Genomic DNA, 15472 nt, shown 5'->3' on the forward strand with positions numbered 1-15472 from the left:
GCATAATCTAATTTCTGCAGCCAGAAACAGAAAAATATTTAAATCTGTATAATAATATTTTGACTATTTATTGGCGCCATAGAGCGTTCCTCTTATTAACTTTCCCCTGAAGGAATCTTTATTAGAGTTGTTATTGGATTCAGCTTGACATTATTTATAGGACTAATTAATTAAGTTTCTGGGGTTTGGAAATTTAATCTTTTAAATAAAATATTTACAGATTTCATACGAATGAAGACCTCTGTGTGATTTTCTGTTGAATACATTTGCGTTATTGTCCCAACATTATTGTTCATTATTGTTCACGACTCACACAAAAGTCTGTGACAGTAAAAAATAGTATCTATAAATATTTTATTGGTCATATTGTAAAACTGTAACATTGACCTGCCAAATAATTTGCCACCAAATAATGAACAATAAGTACTGAATGGCTGTTTGTTTGAAAACAAAACAGTAGTCTCTGACTATTTACTGTAAATATAATAACTTTAATAATCTTGAACTGTGATTTCCGTCACTGTACCCCTAAGCTATGCTTCACCTACACTGTATGGCCAAATGTTTGTGGACACCTGACCATCACACCCATATGTGTTTCTTCCCCAAACTTTTGCCACAAAGTTGGAAGCACACAATTGTAAGGAATGTCTTTGTATGCTGTAGAGTTACAATTTCCCTTCACTGAAACGAAGTGGTCCAAACCTGTTCCAGCATGACAATACCCCTGTGCACAAAGAGAGCTCCATGAATTCATAGTTTGCCAAGGTTGGAGTGGAAGAACTTGCGTGGCCTGCACAGAGCCCTGACCTAAACCCAACAAATGAATTGGAATGCTGACTGCACTCCAGGCCAGGCATAAATGAACACAGTCATGCTCCAAAATGTAGTGGAAAGCCTTCCCAGAACAGCAAAGGGGGACAAAATCTGGAATGGGATGTTCAACAAGTACATATCGGTGTGATGGTCAGGTTTCCACAAACTTTTGTCCCTATGGTGTATTTCTGGAGGTCCTTGGACCTTATGGATCTAGGCGATTATAACATGAGAAATTGTTATGCAAATATTAATGCAGTTTCCACAAATATCATCATATCAGAAGGCACATGAATTATAGCCAGCACTACTGTCAGAGCTGCTGTTATTAAATTAATCAACACCTTCTCACCAATCAGAATTCATAAAATCATCAGTGTTGTGGTATAAAAAGATATATTACATCCATACTCACTGTTCCCTTTATTAGGAACACCTGCACATTCACATTCATCTAATCAGCCAATCATGTGGCAGCAGTGCAATGCATAAAATCATGCAGATACAGGTCAACAACTTCAGTTAATGTTCACATCAAACATCACAATGAAGAAAAAGTGTGATCTCGATGACTAACCATGGCATGGTTCTTGGTACCAGATGGGCTGGTTTGAGTATTTCAGAAATTGCTGATCTCCTGGGAATTTCACATGCAACAGTCTCTAGACGTTACACAGAATTTTGCGAAAACATCTCAAATAAGCACTCTTTTAAATCGTGGTCAACAGAAAAGAAACTCAGTATGCACAACACATCAAACCATGGGGTGGATGGGCTACAACAGCAGAAGACCTAATCAGGTTTGCAGTGTCTATATATATATATATATATATATATATATATATATATATATATTTAGACCATACAGCGGTTTAACAGGACAGGTTCCACTCAGAACAGGCCTCGCCATGGATGACCAAAGAAGTTGAGTGCACGTGCTCAGTGTCATATCCAGAGGTTGTCTTTGGGAAATTATTGTCCTGCATCACGCAAAGAAAACAACTAATTCTTGGAATTCGGTTAAGAAGTGTTCAACGAATTATTAAAACCTGGAAGGAGCGTGGTGAACTGTCAACTTTGAGGGAGGAATGTGGTTGGAAAAATGTTCCAAATCTTAAATGATCATGATCGGAGATCTATAAAATGCTTGGTGAAGTTACATCGTAAAAAAAAAATGCAGTAGAACTCATGGCTATGTTTAATAGTGAAAGTAAGAGCATTTCCACATGCACAATGCAAGGAGAACTTACAGGATTGGGAATAAACTGCTGTGTGGCCTAATCAGTGTGAGGCTAATCAGACAAAAACAACTTCAATTTGCTAGGGAGCACAAAGATTAGACTGTGGAGCAATGAAAAAAGGTCATGTGGTCTGATGAGTCCAGATTTACCATATTCCAAATCGATGGGTGAAGAGGAGTTCACCAGCACCTTGAAATTTTGAAGGATCTGGAGAGATTCTGTATGGAGGAATGTTCTCAGATCCCTTGCCATGTATTCTCCAAACTCATCAGGTGTTATAGGAGAAGACTCAGAGCTGTTATCTTGGCAAAGGGAGGTAGCACAAAGTATTGACTAAAAGGGCGCCAATAATTGTTGCACACCTATATTTAACAAAGATATTGTTTTTTGGATAAACCTGTGTTTTGTTTGCAATTGTTTGATATCCATGAGAGCAGAGTATTTTTGTGAATTTTTTTTTAAACAAAAGAAAAAATTCACAGCCTCCTTTGCTCATATTTACCAAGAGTGCCAATATTAGTAGAGGGCACGGCATATATAATCATCATTATCATTAAGTAACTATCACACATTTGCTATGTGGGACACAGAATTTAATATATTGACATCATATTGCATCTAAAAACAATAACATGGCCTGTGGGACATCTATTACACAGTAAATATCTTTTTGGTGAATGTCATATTTCCTGTTCATGTATGGTCATGTTATTCTTTTTGAATGTCTGAAAATGTATTCAAATCATATCAGATATCAGGAAAAGTTTGTTTTGGTAGGCACTTATTTTGTCCCTTGCTTTCATTTTTCCATAGAAATTCAGACAAATGTACAAGATGCTCATTGGGGTAATGAAAGAAGACCGTTAAAATAAACCTCTACTCCTCCATACGGATATGATTTAAGTCATTTATTAACTAGAAAAATGCTTACACACAATCACGGTGAAGAAGAATAGGAAAAGAACTCCAGTTTTCACTCCAATCATTATACGGTGTTTATCTTTTTTTACTGCATAATAAATGAATTACACAAATATGTTATAAATCTTTGTCTTTTTTTCCTTCTTCTTCTGTTTTGTTGGTAGACAGATGAAAGGAATTAGGCTTGCGTGTTCAGGCAAGAAAACCACTAACGTGCAATACATGGATTCCAGCAGTGTGAAGAACTGACGCAGAGTAAAATGTGGAAACTGAGTATTCCTTGTAACATGAAGGGTAGCAAAGCAGAGAGGGACAAAAGGGGGAAAGTCAGAAGGAGAGAGAGAGAGAGAGAGAGAGAGAGAGAGAGAGAGAGAGAAGGGGGGTGGGGGGGGGGACGGAAACTCGTCAGTGAAAGTTTGCTCTGATCTGTATGACTCAGAGCTTCCCAAAACTGAGATTGCTCACACAGTATAAAGCACGGTGGAGTCTTGTGCACCTCAGGATCAGCTCTCCAGTGCGGTGTGGACAGAATGGACGCCATGCTGGAAAACCCAGTCTTCTCCTGTTTTGTGTTCTACAGCACAATGCTAATACTGAAGATGTACACCATTGCTGTCATCACTGGACAAGTGAGGCTACGGAAAAAGGTAATAGAGACCCAAATGCAACTCACGATCACTATTTCCCCCACATGCTTATATACTGTTTAGTGGGGTAGTATGTTGTTCTGGATGCAGCCTGTAACTGTAACTGCAAAAGTTTAGTAGACAACAAATATTCACTTTGCATGCTTGTTCTTTGCACTGGAGTGTGATGGGAAGTCTTTAACAACTAATCCTACTGTATTAAGTTATATATTTGAGCGCAAAAGTTTGCACAGCCTTGCTTTGAAATGATCAAACAAACAACAAAACAACAACAAGAAAATGAATGTGTAGGTAGGAGGTAGATTATTTATTTATTCATTTATTTATTTATTTATTTTACAGATGTTTACAGATGTTTACAGATGTTTCTTCCATCATTACGTTGATATGGTTATACTGTATTCCTTCCTGGTCAATAATCTCTGTTTCAGGACTGTTCCTGATATTGAGTCTTTATATTTTCATACCATAAATAAGACTTATGTTTGATTCCACGATTGGGTGCCATTTGTGTCCAACTGATATTCCATTTACAAACATGTATAGGCATTTTCCCAATAGCCTTCTGGTATTTTAAATATAGGTAAAGTGTACTTCACAACAACGTTAATAAAACAGCACTCTAGAGCACTTGGAAAACAGCATGGTTGTCTGTCCCCAGCCACTGTAACTACACATTACCTTGAAATATAATCATTACAATACTTCAAATACTTTAAAATGCTGTTCTTCTCATGTGAATCCATTTAACATCTTACGAAACATCTTTTCCCACGAGTCATCCATTATAGGTTATAAAATGGAACCCTCAAACTAACTGTCCCTAAGTGGTGGAATGAACTTCCAACCTCAATCACTAGTTTCAAAAAACAGCTAAAGACCCACCCCTTCCATGAGGACTCAACTAACCCCTAAAATGCAAACCCCACATTATTTAAAATAAATAAAGAAAGAAATAGAAATTACTCCTCTTACTCTGCTCTCTTTGCTTCTTTAGAACTCAATTATAAATCTTGTATGGTAGCATGACTTGTATTGTTCTCTGCTTGATATATCGCTTTCGCTTGTATTTCCTCATTTGTAAGTCGCTCTTGATAAAAGCATCTGCTAAATAAATAAATGTAAATGTAAAAATTGTACATTTAAGTTGCATCCCAAAACATTCATTCAACCCTATTCCCTGAACACATTCACCCCTATGAAATATTTGAAATATTCCACAAGCGGTGTGTTTAACACATCATCCAGATTTCCTAAAGATCATGGGAAGAAAAATTAAGTTCTTTCATTCTTTTTTTTCTTCTTTATTTTCAGTGATTTTTTTGGGTCACTTTGAAAGTACAAACCTTTTACCTAAATTATAGATCGAAAGCAAATTAGTATTTAAAAGATGATTTTAATCCTAATCTTTTTTTTTAAATTAGCATTTATCAAGACCGTGCATATTGGTACATTCAATGAAAAGTAATGGTTAACAGCAGATTGTCTCAATTTAACCCCCCTCCACACACACAGATAATTACAGAACCAATTACCCACACCCTATCATGAAGACATGGGGACGGATAAGAAAGAGAATGAAGAAAGAGAAAAAATTTCCTGGATCCACCTATCGTGTGATGGGGTGGATCACAGGATGGCCAATGAAAGCAAGTCAGATCTCAAGGAAATATTGAAGAGGGCCACAAAGGGGTCAGGGTCCAGGTCTAGGTTCAGAGCATTATTAAGTGTTTCAAAAACATAGCCAGGATATTTGAAGGTGGTCCGCAGGAAACTGCTTGCAGTGACCGCAAGCATCACTCCCGTCTGGGGAAAAATTTTGCCAATTGGGCGTTGGTTAGATGGGCTCTATCGAGTTCCTTACATTGCAGTAGGCATTGTCTGGAGTATATGGATAAGAAATGTAAAAGATGATTTTAAGTAAACTATTAGAATGTCCTTAATCTCCTCGTGCCATTAGCATGGATCGTAGTTAACCACATTTTATATATTTGTTAATTATCTGATTTTTTAAAAAAAAACCTCAACTTGTTACTCATTTAAGAGTGAAATGCAGCCATTATCAGCAAAATAAACCATGTGAATAAAGATAATGTTGTCTAACTTATTTTTGAGTGGATAAATGCATGTTTTATTATATTCAATATTGAAAAATCCTAAATGCAAGGCTAAAGGGCATCACAATCATGGACTGACACATATATATAAAGTAACTTCTGACTAGACTCAACTGCATCAATACACCTACAGGCTGTTTCATAATGCATGATGTCTAACATTATTCTCCAGGCTTTTGCTAACCCAGAGGATGCAGAACGCCATGGAGGAGCACAATTCTGCCGCACAGACCCATACGTGGAGCGCTGCAGAAGGTAAGAATGCAAACACTGTTATCAGATATGCACAGAATGTAAAACAACAGCAGACATTCTGCTGCACAGTAACCTATAAGCCTATAGCCTATTTTTTTAAAATGAGAATGCTTCACTTGAAATAGAGGAATTTGACCAAAGCGTGTTTATGCCTACTGATCATTGGGGCTAAAAGAGATGATGATGTGCGTGTTCATCCCAGTTATATATGTGTTATACACACACACACACACACACACACACACACACACACACACACATCCTAGTCAGTCTTCCCTTCCAATTCAATTCAACAGCTTTACAATTAACTAGAAACATATCAGACCAAGACTATCTTCCTGCCTTTGGTGATTAAAAACCCCACCACCAGGAGGTAATCTCCTAAATCTGGCAACACTGGGCATCTGAGCATCTGGGCTGAATATTTTCCTCCCTTTAAGGTCAGAGTGACGCAGCTCTAAATTCTGCACCCTATGGGCCTCCTTCTCAGAATTGTGGGTGGGATGTAAAAGAAGTTGTTTTTTTTGCTCACTTTTTGGCTAATTCTCAATTTATTTCTATAATTTTCCCCGCTGCAAGATTTAGGGGGTTTTTATTTTATTTATTTATTTATTTTTACAGAAAACCATGTCTGGGTGCATCAACTTTGATTAGTCAATTTTGTCCCCTGACACATTTGCTCTTTGAAAGGAAAGACAAAACCCTGCATGAGTCTAAAATGTTCTCATGGATGGAGAGTTCATTCTGTCAGCCTCTCTATTCACCAATTATTGATGTGCCTGTTTCTCTAATTAACATATTTTTTGTGAGGCTACAACAAATACTTAATTTTAATGTTTTTTTGAGAGTCCTCTCCAGAAGTAGCCAGTCAGGATATTCACTAGTCAAAATATCGCCACCTTAAACATACCTGTCCACTGTTCCTCACTGTCAGTTCTGCTGTTTCCAAGTCTGGCACCATTGGTCACTGTTAGACTAAAGGTACGTTCACACATAGAGTGACTTGCAGCGACAGTGCGACTGGGTGTGGGCGTGTCCAGCGATGCAACAAAGTTGAGAAAAGTTTAACTTTATGCAAATTTGGAGTGACTTGGTGCAGTGACTACCAATAGGAGTGAAGAAGAGTGAGCGCACGTCAACCATGGCCACCCGTGCTCACTAGCAGAGGCAGCGCCATTGTGGCAGTAGCCAATTAGCTTAGCTTAGTGGGTTTAAAGCAAAAAATATATATATTATTAAATTAATAAATAATAATGAAACATTCACTTTTTGTTGCAATCGAGCAAAATCCCAGTGTAGCTCCTATTTTGCGTGAAGTGTCCGGCTTGTCGCTGCTTCAGCGCCCAGAAATGAGCAGCACCAAGCCGGACATTTCACTCAGGAAACACGGAGGCCACAGCCGAAGAGCTGCGTTCCGGCTCCCGGTCACCATCGAACACAAAGTGAATGACACCCTGATAGTGACGCTCACTTACTGAGATAGGAGCTACACCGGGATTTTGCTCGATTGCAACAAACAGTGAATTTCATTATTATAATTATTTTGCTTTAAATGCACTAAGGCCATAAGCTAAGGTAACTGGTGCTCGTGCTTTTGCCGCAGGTAGATGGTCGAGCACACACCACTTCTCCTTCATCTTGTAGGATGTGATGCATATATACACTGGTGAATTTTATATAAGATCCTCTCTCTCTCCAGAATGTTTTATTTTAGCAGCAAGAAAACTGGTTTGTTGTCAAAAGTGGAATGTTAGTTGCACCACCCATGTTTCTATGGCAACCAGTAGTGGGAACGCCTATCTGCGACTTCATAGTACAGCGATAAGCGACTTGCAGCTATAAAATCACTGTATGTGTGAACATAGCGTAAGAGCATGATGCAGTTCAGATAACTAATTCATATTCCTTCCCTGGCCACAAATACCTTTCCTGCCAGATCGTGACAGATAAAAACTGCAAGTAGTTTTATAGCAGTAAACAAGGCCACTTTAACTAGAGTCATTTAATCACCATTTTCATACATTTCTTTTTTTATGTAAAAATTTAGCAAACCACAGCGATCTCTTTTTGTTTGTTTGTTTGTTAAAAACTCAGCTATTGGTAGGATAGTGGTTTTGCTTCCATGTGTTTTTATGGGTTAAAAAATAACATAATGAAAGTGTTACAGCCTGAAAGAAAACCTAAGATTTTCTTTTCTATTGAATTTACCTCCCAAAACTTATTTTAGACAACAGGACACAAAGGAAAGATTGGCATTTGCAGAAAAGATCATTTCTGTTGATCATGTAGCTAGGTGTGATTGCACACTGTTTAACCTTAAATGGAAATATTAGATACATAGTAAATAAAAGATTAAAAAAAATGAGTTTGCACTGCCTGTCTAAACAAAGTCCAGTGTTTCTTTTGACTAAATTCCAACTTAAGTCCATTTCAAACCCAGTCCCTTTCCTTCCTCCACAAGCAGAGGATAGGAGCAGATTGAAAATGTTATCACAGAACAGTATTTTTTATTTATTTTACAAACATTCCACTCCCATCGTGCTCTGCATTACTATAGGCCTGTTCTTTTCCAGCTGTTGCTCCATTGGACTCTGTGGTGGAAAGTTTAAATTCTTTCTCTAACTGTTGAAACTAACCATGCAGTTTTGATAGTTGTGTGGAATGACTGTGTAAATGTAAAAAAAAAAAAAAAAAAAAAAAAAAAAAAAGGGCTTTCTGAAAACCTTTCAGTTTGCATGAAGGATCACTATATGCAGCTAAGATAATGGCTTGCCTTAGAACAGAGGTTCTCAACCTTTTGTAACTAAAGTTTACTAACATTGTTAAATCTCCATATCTCAGCCCCTCACTGAACAGAGCAGATGCAGAGGGAAAGCAAGACCTCACGCTTGTAGGACAGTACTGGGGATATTTGGAAAGTTATTAACGTTTGTCCAAAAAGTCACTATTTTTCGTTAGGAGCTTTTCTTGCAAAAAAAAAAAGTCGCTAAGTTGGCAACACTGATCTGCACTGACAGCTAGATAAAAGGCAGACTAAGCGCCACCCCTCCCCAGCAAAAAGAAAATACAGAGGGAGAGGGAACGTGGGGTTTTTCATTTATGCACATTCTATTTGAAAAGCAATAAAATACACAGAGGACCCAAATGATGCCCTGTCTGTGTTTTGTTTCTTGAAAACAATTTGCGCCCCCTTCCGATTTCTGCACGTCCCCCGTGTTGAGAACCACAGTCTAGAACATCATCACTGCCTACATTACAGATATAACATTAAAACCTCCTGCCTAATATTGTGTAGGTCCCCATTGTGCCATGAAAACAGCTCTGACCCGTCGAAGCGTTGGACTCCACAAGACCTCTAAAGGTGTGCCGTGGTATCTGGCACCATGACGTTAGCAGCAGATATGTAAATTGTGAGGTGTGGTCTCCATGGGACTGACTTGTTTGTCCCGCACATCCCAGGGATGCGCAATCGGATTGAGATCTGGGGAATTTGGAGGCCAAGTCAGCACCTTGTACTCTTGCTCATGTTCCTCAAACCATTCCTGAACTTTTTTGCATTGTGGCAGGGCAGATGAAGGGGTGTACTTGGGCATCACCAACGTTTAGGTAGTTGATATGTGTGAAAGTAACATCCACATGAATGCTAGGACCCAGGCTTTCCCAGCTGAACATTGCCCAGAGCATCACACTTCCTCTGCCGACTTGTGTTCTTCCCATAATGCATCCTGATGCTATCTCTTCCCATGTAAGTGAGGCACCCGCACCTGGCCGTCCACATGATGGAAAAGAAAATATGATTCATCAGACCAGGCCACCTTCTTCCATTCCATCTTTCCATTCTTCCATCTTCCGATGCTCACATGCCCCTTGTAGATGCTTTCGGCAGTGGACAGGGTAATGGACCGGTCTGCAGCTATGAAGCCCCATACGCCCCGCAAGGTGTTCTGACACCTTTCTATCATAACCAGCATTAACATTTTCAGCAATTTGTGCTACAGTAGCTCTTCTGTGAGATCGGAATAGACAGGCTAGCCTTCACTCCCCATGCACATCAATGAGTCTTGGGTGCCCATGAACTATGACCTCTGACCCTTGTGTTAAAAAAATTCACAAAAATACTCTGCTCTCATGGATATAAAAAAAATTGCAAACAAAACACAGGTTTATCAAAAAAAAAAAAAGTAAATATATGTGTGCCACAATTATTGGCACCCTTTTAGTCAATACTTTGCCAAGATAACAGCTCTGAGTCTAATTCTATAATGCCTGATGAGGTTGGAGAATACATGGCAAGAGATCTGAGAACATTCCTCCATACAGAATCTCTCCAGATCCTTCAATTTCCAAGGTCCATGCTGGTGGACTCTCCTCTTCAGTTCACCCCACTGGTTTTCTAGGGGACTGGGATGACCATGGCAGGACCTTGATTTTGTCGTCAGTAAACCATTACTTGTGTTGAATGTTTTGGATCATTGTCCTGTTAGATGATCCAACCACTACCCATTTTAAGCTTTCTGGCAGAGGCAGTCAGGTTTTCATTTAATATCTGTTGATATTTGATATTTGATGCCATGTATCCTAATAAAATGTCCAGGTCCTCTGGCAGAAAAACAGCCCCAAAACATTAAAGAGCCACCAACATATTTAACCGTGGACCTGAGGTACTTTTCCATATGGCTACCTCTCTGTGTGCTCCAAAACCTCCTCTGGTGTTTATTGCCAAAAAGCTCTATTTTGGTTTCATCTAGTTCCAGTAGTGTCTGGCAAACTGAAGATGCGCGAGTTTGTTTTTGGATGAGAGTAGAGGCTTTTTTCTTGAAACCCTTCCAAACAACTTGTGGTGATGGTGGTGACTTTGGATTGCAGTTTTGGAGACTTTCTGACCCCAAGATGCAACTAACTTCTGCAGTACTCCAGCTGTGATCCTTGGAGATTTTTTGGCCACTCAAACCATCCTCTTCACAGTGCGTTATGACAATATAGACATACGTCCAATTCCAGGTTGATTCATAACATTTCAAGTTCACAGGAACTTCTTAATTATTGCCCTGATGGTGGAAATGGGCATTTTCAATGCTTGTGCTATTTTCTTATAGCCACTTCCCATTTTGTGAAGCTCAACAACCTTTTGCTGCACATCACAGCTATATTCCTTGGTCTTATCCATTGTTATGAATGACTAAGGGAATTTGACCTATATGTTACCTCATATTTATACCCCTGTGATACAAGAAGTCACGGATGAACAATTACCTGTTCCTAGTCACCCAGGTGTACTACAATAATTTTAAATATCAGTGGGAATATACTTCATATATATTTTTCTCAAATTAATTCATAGGGGTGCCAATAATTGTTGCACACATATATTTAATAAACATATATATTTTATAAGCCTGTATTGTGTTTGCCATTGTTTAATATCATGTTCATGAGAGCAGAGTATTTTTGTGAATTTTTTAAAAACAAAATATCAAAAGGTTAAACAATAAAGACAGCCTTCTTTGCTCATAATTGCCAAGGGTACTGTAGTTACCTAATTTATGCACAATCCCAATTAATACACAATTACTTCACGGGTAGTGCAACCCATCACTTTTACATCCAGAACATCTAAAATAGATTGAAACAAATGAGGGATTTACAGCAGTGTTATCTCTAAATCAAATGGAGACTGAAGGACAATCCAGGACAGTTAAAGTTGTCATTATTTAGGTCTTTCATATTTTCAACATTGATTAGAATTCTATAAATCTTGCAGCGTGTTCAAGGCATTACACTAGTTATAAAATAAGGGTAACATAAGAAATTATGCTGATATTATCAGTCTGAGTCTGATCTATTTTATTCTTTGGAACTGAATAATGGGCATTTTGTGGGCAAGCAGGAATATTATTACCAATTCAAACACTGATAATAAGCACTTACTATACTTGAGGAATTTTTACATAAGGAAATCTGACTGGACTTTAGAGTAAAAGTTTTAGAGTAAATGTTTTGTTAGTTTTTGGATGATGTTGGGAGACACCTAAATATCTGGGCATACTGTCAAGACACTGAATCACATAGAACTCAGCCAGATGATCTAAAACAGATGTCATGGCTTTCTTGTATACGCATGCATCAACGCAAGTAACAGTGGACCCACAAATCCAAGGATTTTCCGTCTGTGCCTCATCAGGGGCCAGATCATTGCAGAAGCATTAACATATTCTAACATTGTGTGTATGTGTGTGTTTTTCAGGGCTCATAGGAACGACATGGAAAATATCTTTCCCTTCTTGTTTCTGGGTGCCATCTACTCCATGACGGGACCATCATTGATAATAGCTCAAGGTCACTTCCTGGTCTTCTTCCTGGGTCGGGTTGTGCACACTGTGGCCTACCTGCTTGCCCTAAAAGCACCAACACGCTCACTAGCCTACACCATTGCTCAAGTTCCCTGTGTCTCCATGGTCATACAGATACTTCTCACTGTGTGCTTTTACTGAGGTTCCCCAGTTCTCTACTAGGCAGAACGCTTCAGTAAGTTGTTACTAGTTTAATTATTGAACGCTTGAGGACTAAATATAATGCTTCCACACAGTACATTGTTTGTGGGACAATTATATTAACAGTTCACACTTTTATGATAAACTGTTAAGATGGTAAAGGTCTGTTTTCATTTCATTTCGTTGTATTCGTGGTAAGGCTGCAGTGTCAGGAATCAAATGAAAGTTTGAGTAAGGCTTATTGTCCTTAAACTAGTGGACCTGAAAGTTTCTCCAGACTGTTTACAAAGCAGTGTCCACTCAACAAAATGTCCAGGCTCAGTAAAGGCCATTTCATCAACAACAAATCCATTATTCAAGTCTTTTTGAACTAAATGAATGGTTATCATTTTCAAAGAGGCTTACACAGTGTGGGCCTTTCAGAGCTAGTGTAGCATTAAATGAAAAAATGAAAACAGTGAACCAGTGAGTTTAAAGCTGCCATGTGTGATTCTGATAGAAATTAGCAAATGCTAGGTGATTGCTAAAAATAAACAGCTACAGTACCAATTCCACCTCTCCCATCAGATCTCCATCAAACACATGCATGTGCACTGCCAATGATAATGGTTACATATCTGATTTAACCTTTTAAAATATACGAACAGCTATTTGTTTAGCTGTTGTTAAGGTGAGCTAGCTACATGCACTCACTCATTGAGTTACAAGCAAGACTCACTCATTTAGCCAAAATCGGATGCAATGTCATCGACATCAACAAAATAATGTTAGCTAATACAAGTAACTTTCCTATCTTACACTTGGGCATTAACTATTGGGAATTAATGCTTTGGATGATTAATTCTGCTAGAAATAAGACTATGCAAGGTAAAATAATAACCTTCCCCAGAAGTAAAACTAGGTCAACATCGCTCGCTCAGCTCTCTCCAGCATCAGAAAGCCATATCAATGTTTATTGTGTTCTTCTGTGACTCTTCCTAGATACAATAGCACACAAATGTCATCATGACATGTTTAATTTATGTCTCAGTTAATTTGCTATTATATCATCTGCTGCGTCCAGACATCCTTGAGTATAAAATTAGATCTAAAAGTGGCAATGCTACAAGACATCATTTTTTCCTGGTGATTTTTGCAAAAAGCAGATAAAACATACGTTTCCGTCTTGCAATTTTCTTCCTGTGATTAATCAGTATATCCTGCTTTTTTGAGGTTTTGTTTAGCTGATAATCTACCGTGGCCTATAAGTGCAAAACACGAATACATTTTTTTTTTTTTAAATCAGCAACAAATCAGAAAACACAACAGCAAAAACAAAAACACAGTAAATTCAGAAACATTTACTCAAAATGGAAAGGGTGACTCCTTATTGAACATCACATGCTCGTTGCTAATTGAACATGGTGTATGACTATCACAAGGAAAAACTGCACCTTTCAGTTTTGTATGTTATTACAGTGAAGAGTATTTCTTTCTTCTGAGTAACCAATCGTCCTTTTCAGTGTTCACCTACTCATCTCTGCCATTCAAAGTTGGCAGCATATCTAAAATCACATAATATGAATGCCTTTGATAAAAACAAGCACAGATAAAAGCATGAGTACATTAACGTAGGCTTGTTTTTCCTCTTATTGTAAACATTTGCTGTAAAACCTCTGTAGATAATCAGTAACAAGCATGTGATGTTTAATAGGGACCTAACCTTTCCATTTAGAATGAATGCATCTTCTGGTTTGCTGTTATGTTTTTGATTTTTTTATCTTTTGATTTTTTGATGTTTTGATCTGATTTTTGCAGTCTTTTTTATATGCTTCCTGTCTTTCACATTAGCTCCTGTTTTATTATTTTAGCATGTTTGCACTTTCTTTGTGCATGTGCTGCTATTATTTAACACATTAGGCCTAATAATAATAATAATCGTCTTGACTATAGAACCTAGGACAGCCACAGGAACCAGATTATTTCTCTTAGCATCATCGATCTTTCAGAATAGTTTAATCATAGGGTTTTTTTTTTTTTTTTTTTTTTTTTTTTAAATCACACAATACAGCTTTAACTTGTGCTGGTTAAACAGTGTCTTGTGCATTAGGTCAAGGATGTTTGATATTTAATAGCAGTATTAGTATTGACATTAAAAGCTTGTATAAGGTTTTAGTACTGTATTTTTCACAGTGTATTTTTATAATAAATTATTATCTATATTTTCTAGCGTATATTTTATATGTTTAAAATATTTTCAAATAGTTTGATCTCTGTAAGATGTAGCTGCCAAATATAAAAAGAAATCTAATAAAGTTATTATCCAGAAGACTTTGTGTGTGAGTATGTGTGTTGGAAAGAGAGAAGGAGTGACAGCCTCTTGGGGTTATAAAATTGTTTTTTGGTCTATAACAGCCAAAGTGAGAAGTCCCGAATGCCAACATTCCTGTTATGCAAGAGCTGAAAAGTGGAAGAGAGAGAGGAAGCAAAAGAGATGACATTCTTTCAATGAACAGTGTCACTCACTAAACTTGCCTTAATTTCAACTACTAGGTGACTAATCACATTGGTGCATTTCGGATATTTTCATATACACTGCTTACAAAATACAATAATTTTGTAATAATTGTTCACCCATGAAAATTGTGTGATTTCGTCAAGAACTAATTGCACAACAGGAAATTCTGCAAGCCTAATTGCAACACTCATATGACTACTCTCATTCACCTTATAAGCTCATACTGACTGACCTAATTGGCCTTTTATATCACATCATCATAGACGACTAAGCAAAAACAAAAACAAACAAACAAAAAAAACCCCAAGGCAACACACCAGTGATAGAATGATGAGGATGAAAGCAAGTATTTAGATTTAGTGGATTTAGAGTTGCATGTAAAATTAAGGACTCGTTGGCATGGAGCATGCACTAGCCTGCCTCTCAGCTCAGAGCTGCTGCTGCGTGAATGTGTCAGCACATGTTTGTGGCATTTCACAAATAACTG

General features: G+C 37.8%; 1 protein-coding gene across 1 annotated transcript; it reads left to right on the forward strand.

The window, feature by feature from the left end:
* Window positions 1-3379: 3379 nt before the first annotated feature.
* On the forward strand, window positions 3380-14525 carry ptges (prostaglandin E synthase). Its single transcript, XM_053618408.1, has 3 exons — window positions 3380-3625; window positions 5915-5997; window positions 12242-14525. Exons 1-3 carry the CDS (start codon window positions 3509-3511, stop codon window positions 12486-12488), a joined length of 447 nt encoding a protein of 148 aa, XP_053474383.1. The 5' UTR covers window positions 3380-3508; the 3' UTR covers window positions 12489-14525.
* Window positions 14526-15472: the final 947 nt, after the last annotated feature.

This window comes from Ictalurus furcatus, chromosome 28 (genome assembly GCF_023375685.1).
Source record: "Ictalurus furcatus strain D&B chromosome 28, Billie_1.0, whole genome shotgun sequence".
Classification (NCBI taxonomy): domain Eukaryota; kingdom Metazoa; phylum Chordata; class Actinopteri; order Siluriformes; family Ictaluridae; genus Ictalurus; species Ictalurus furcatus.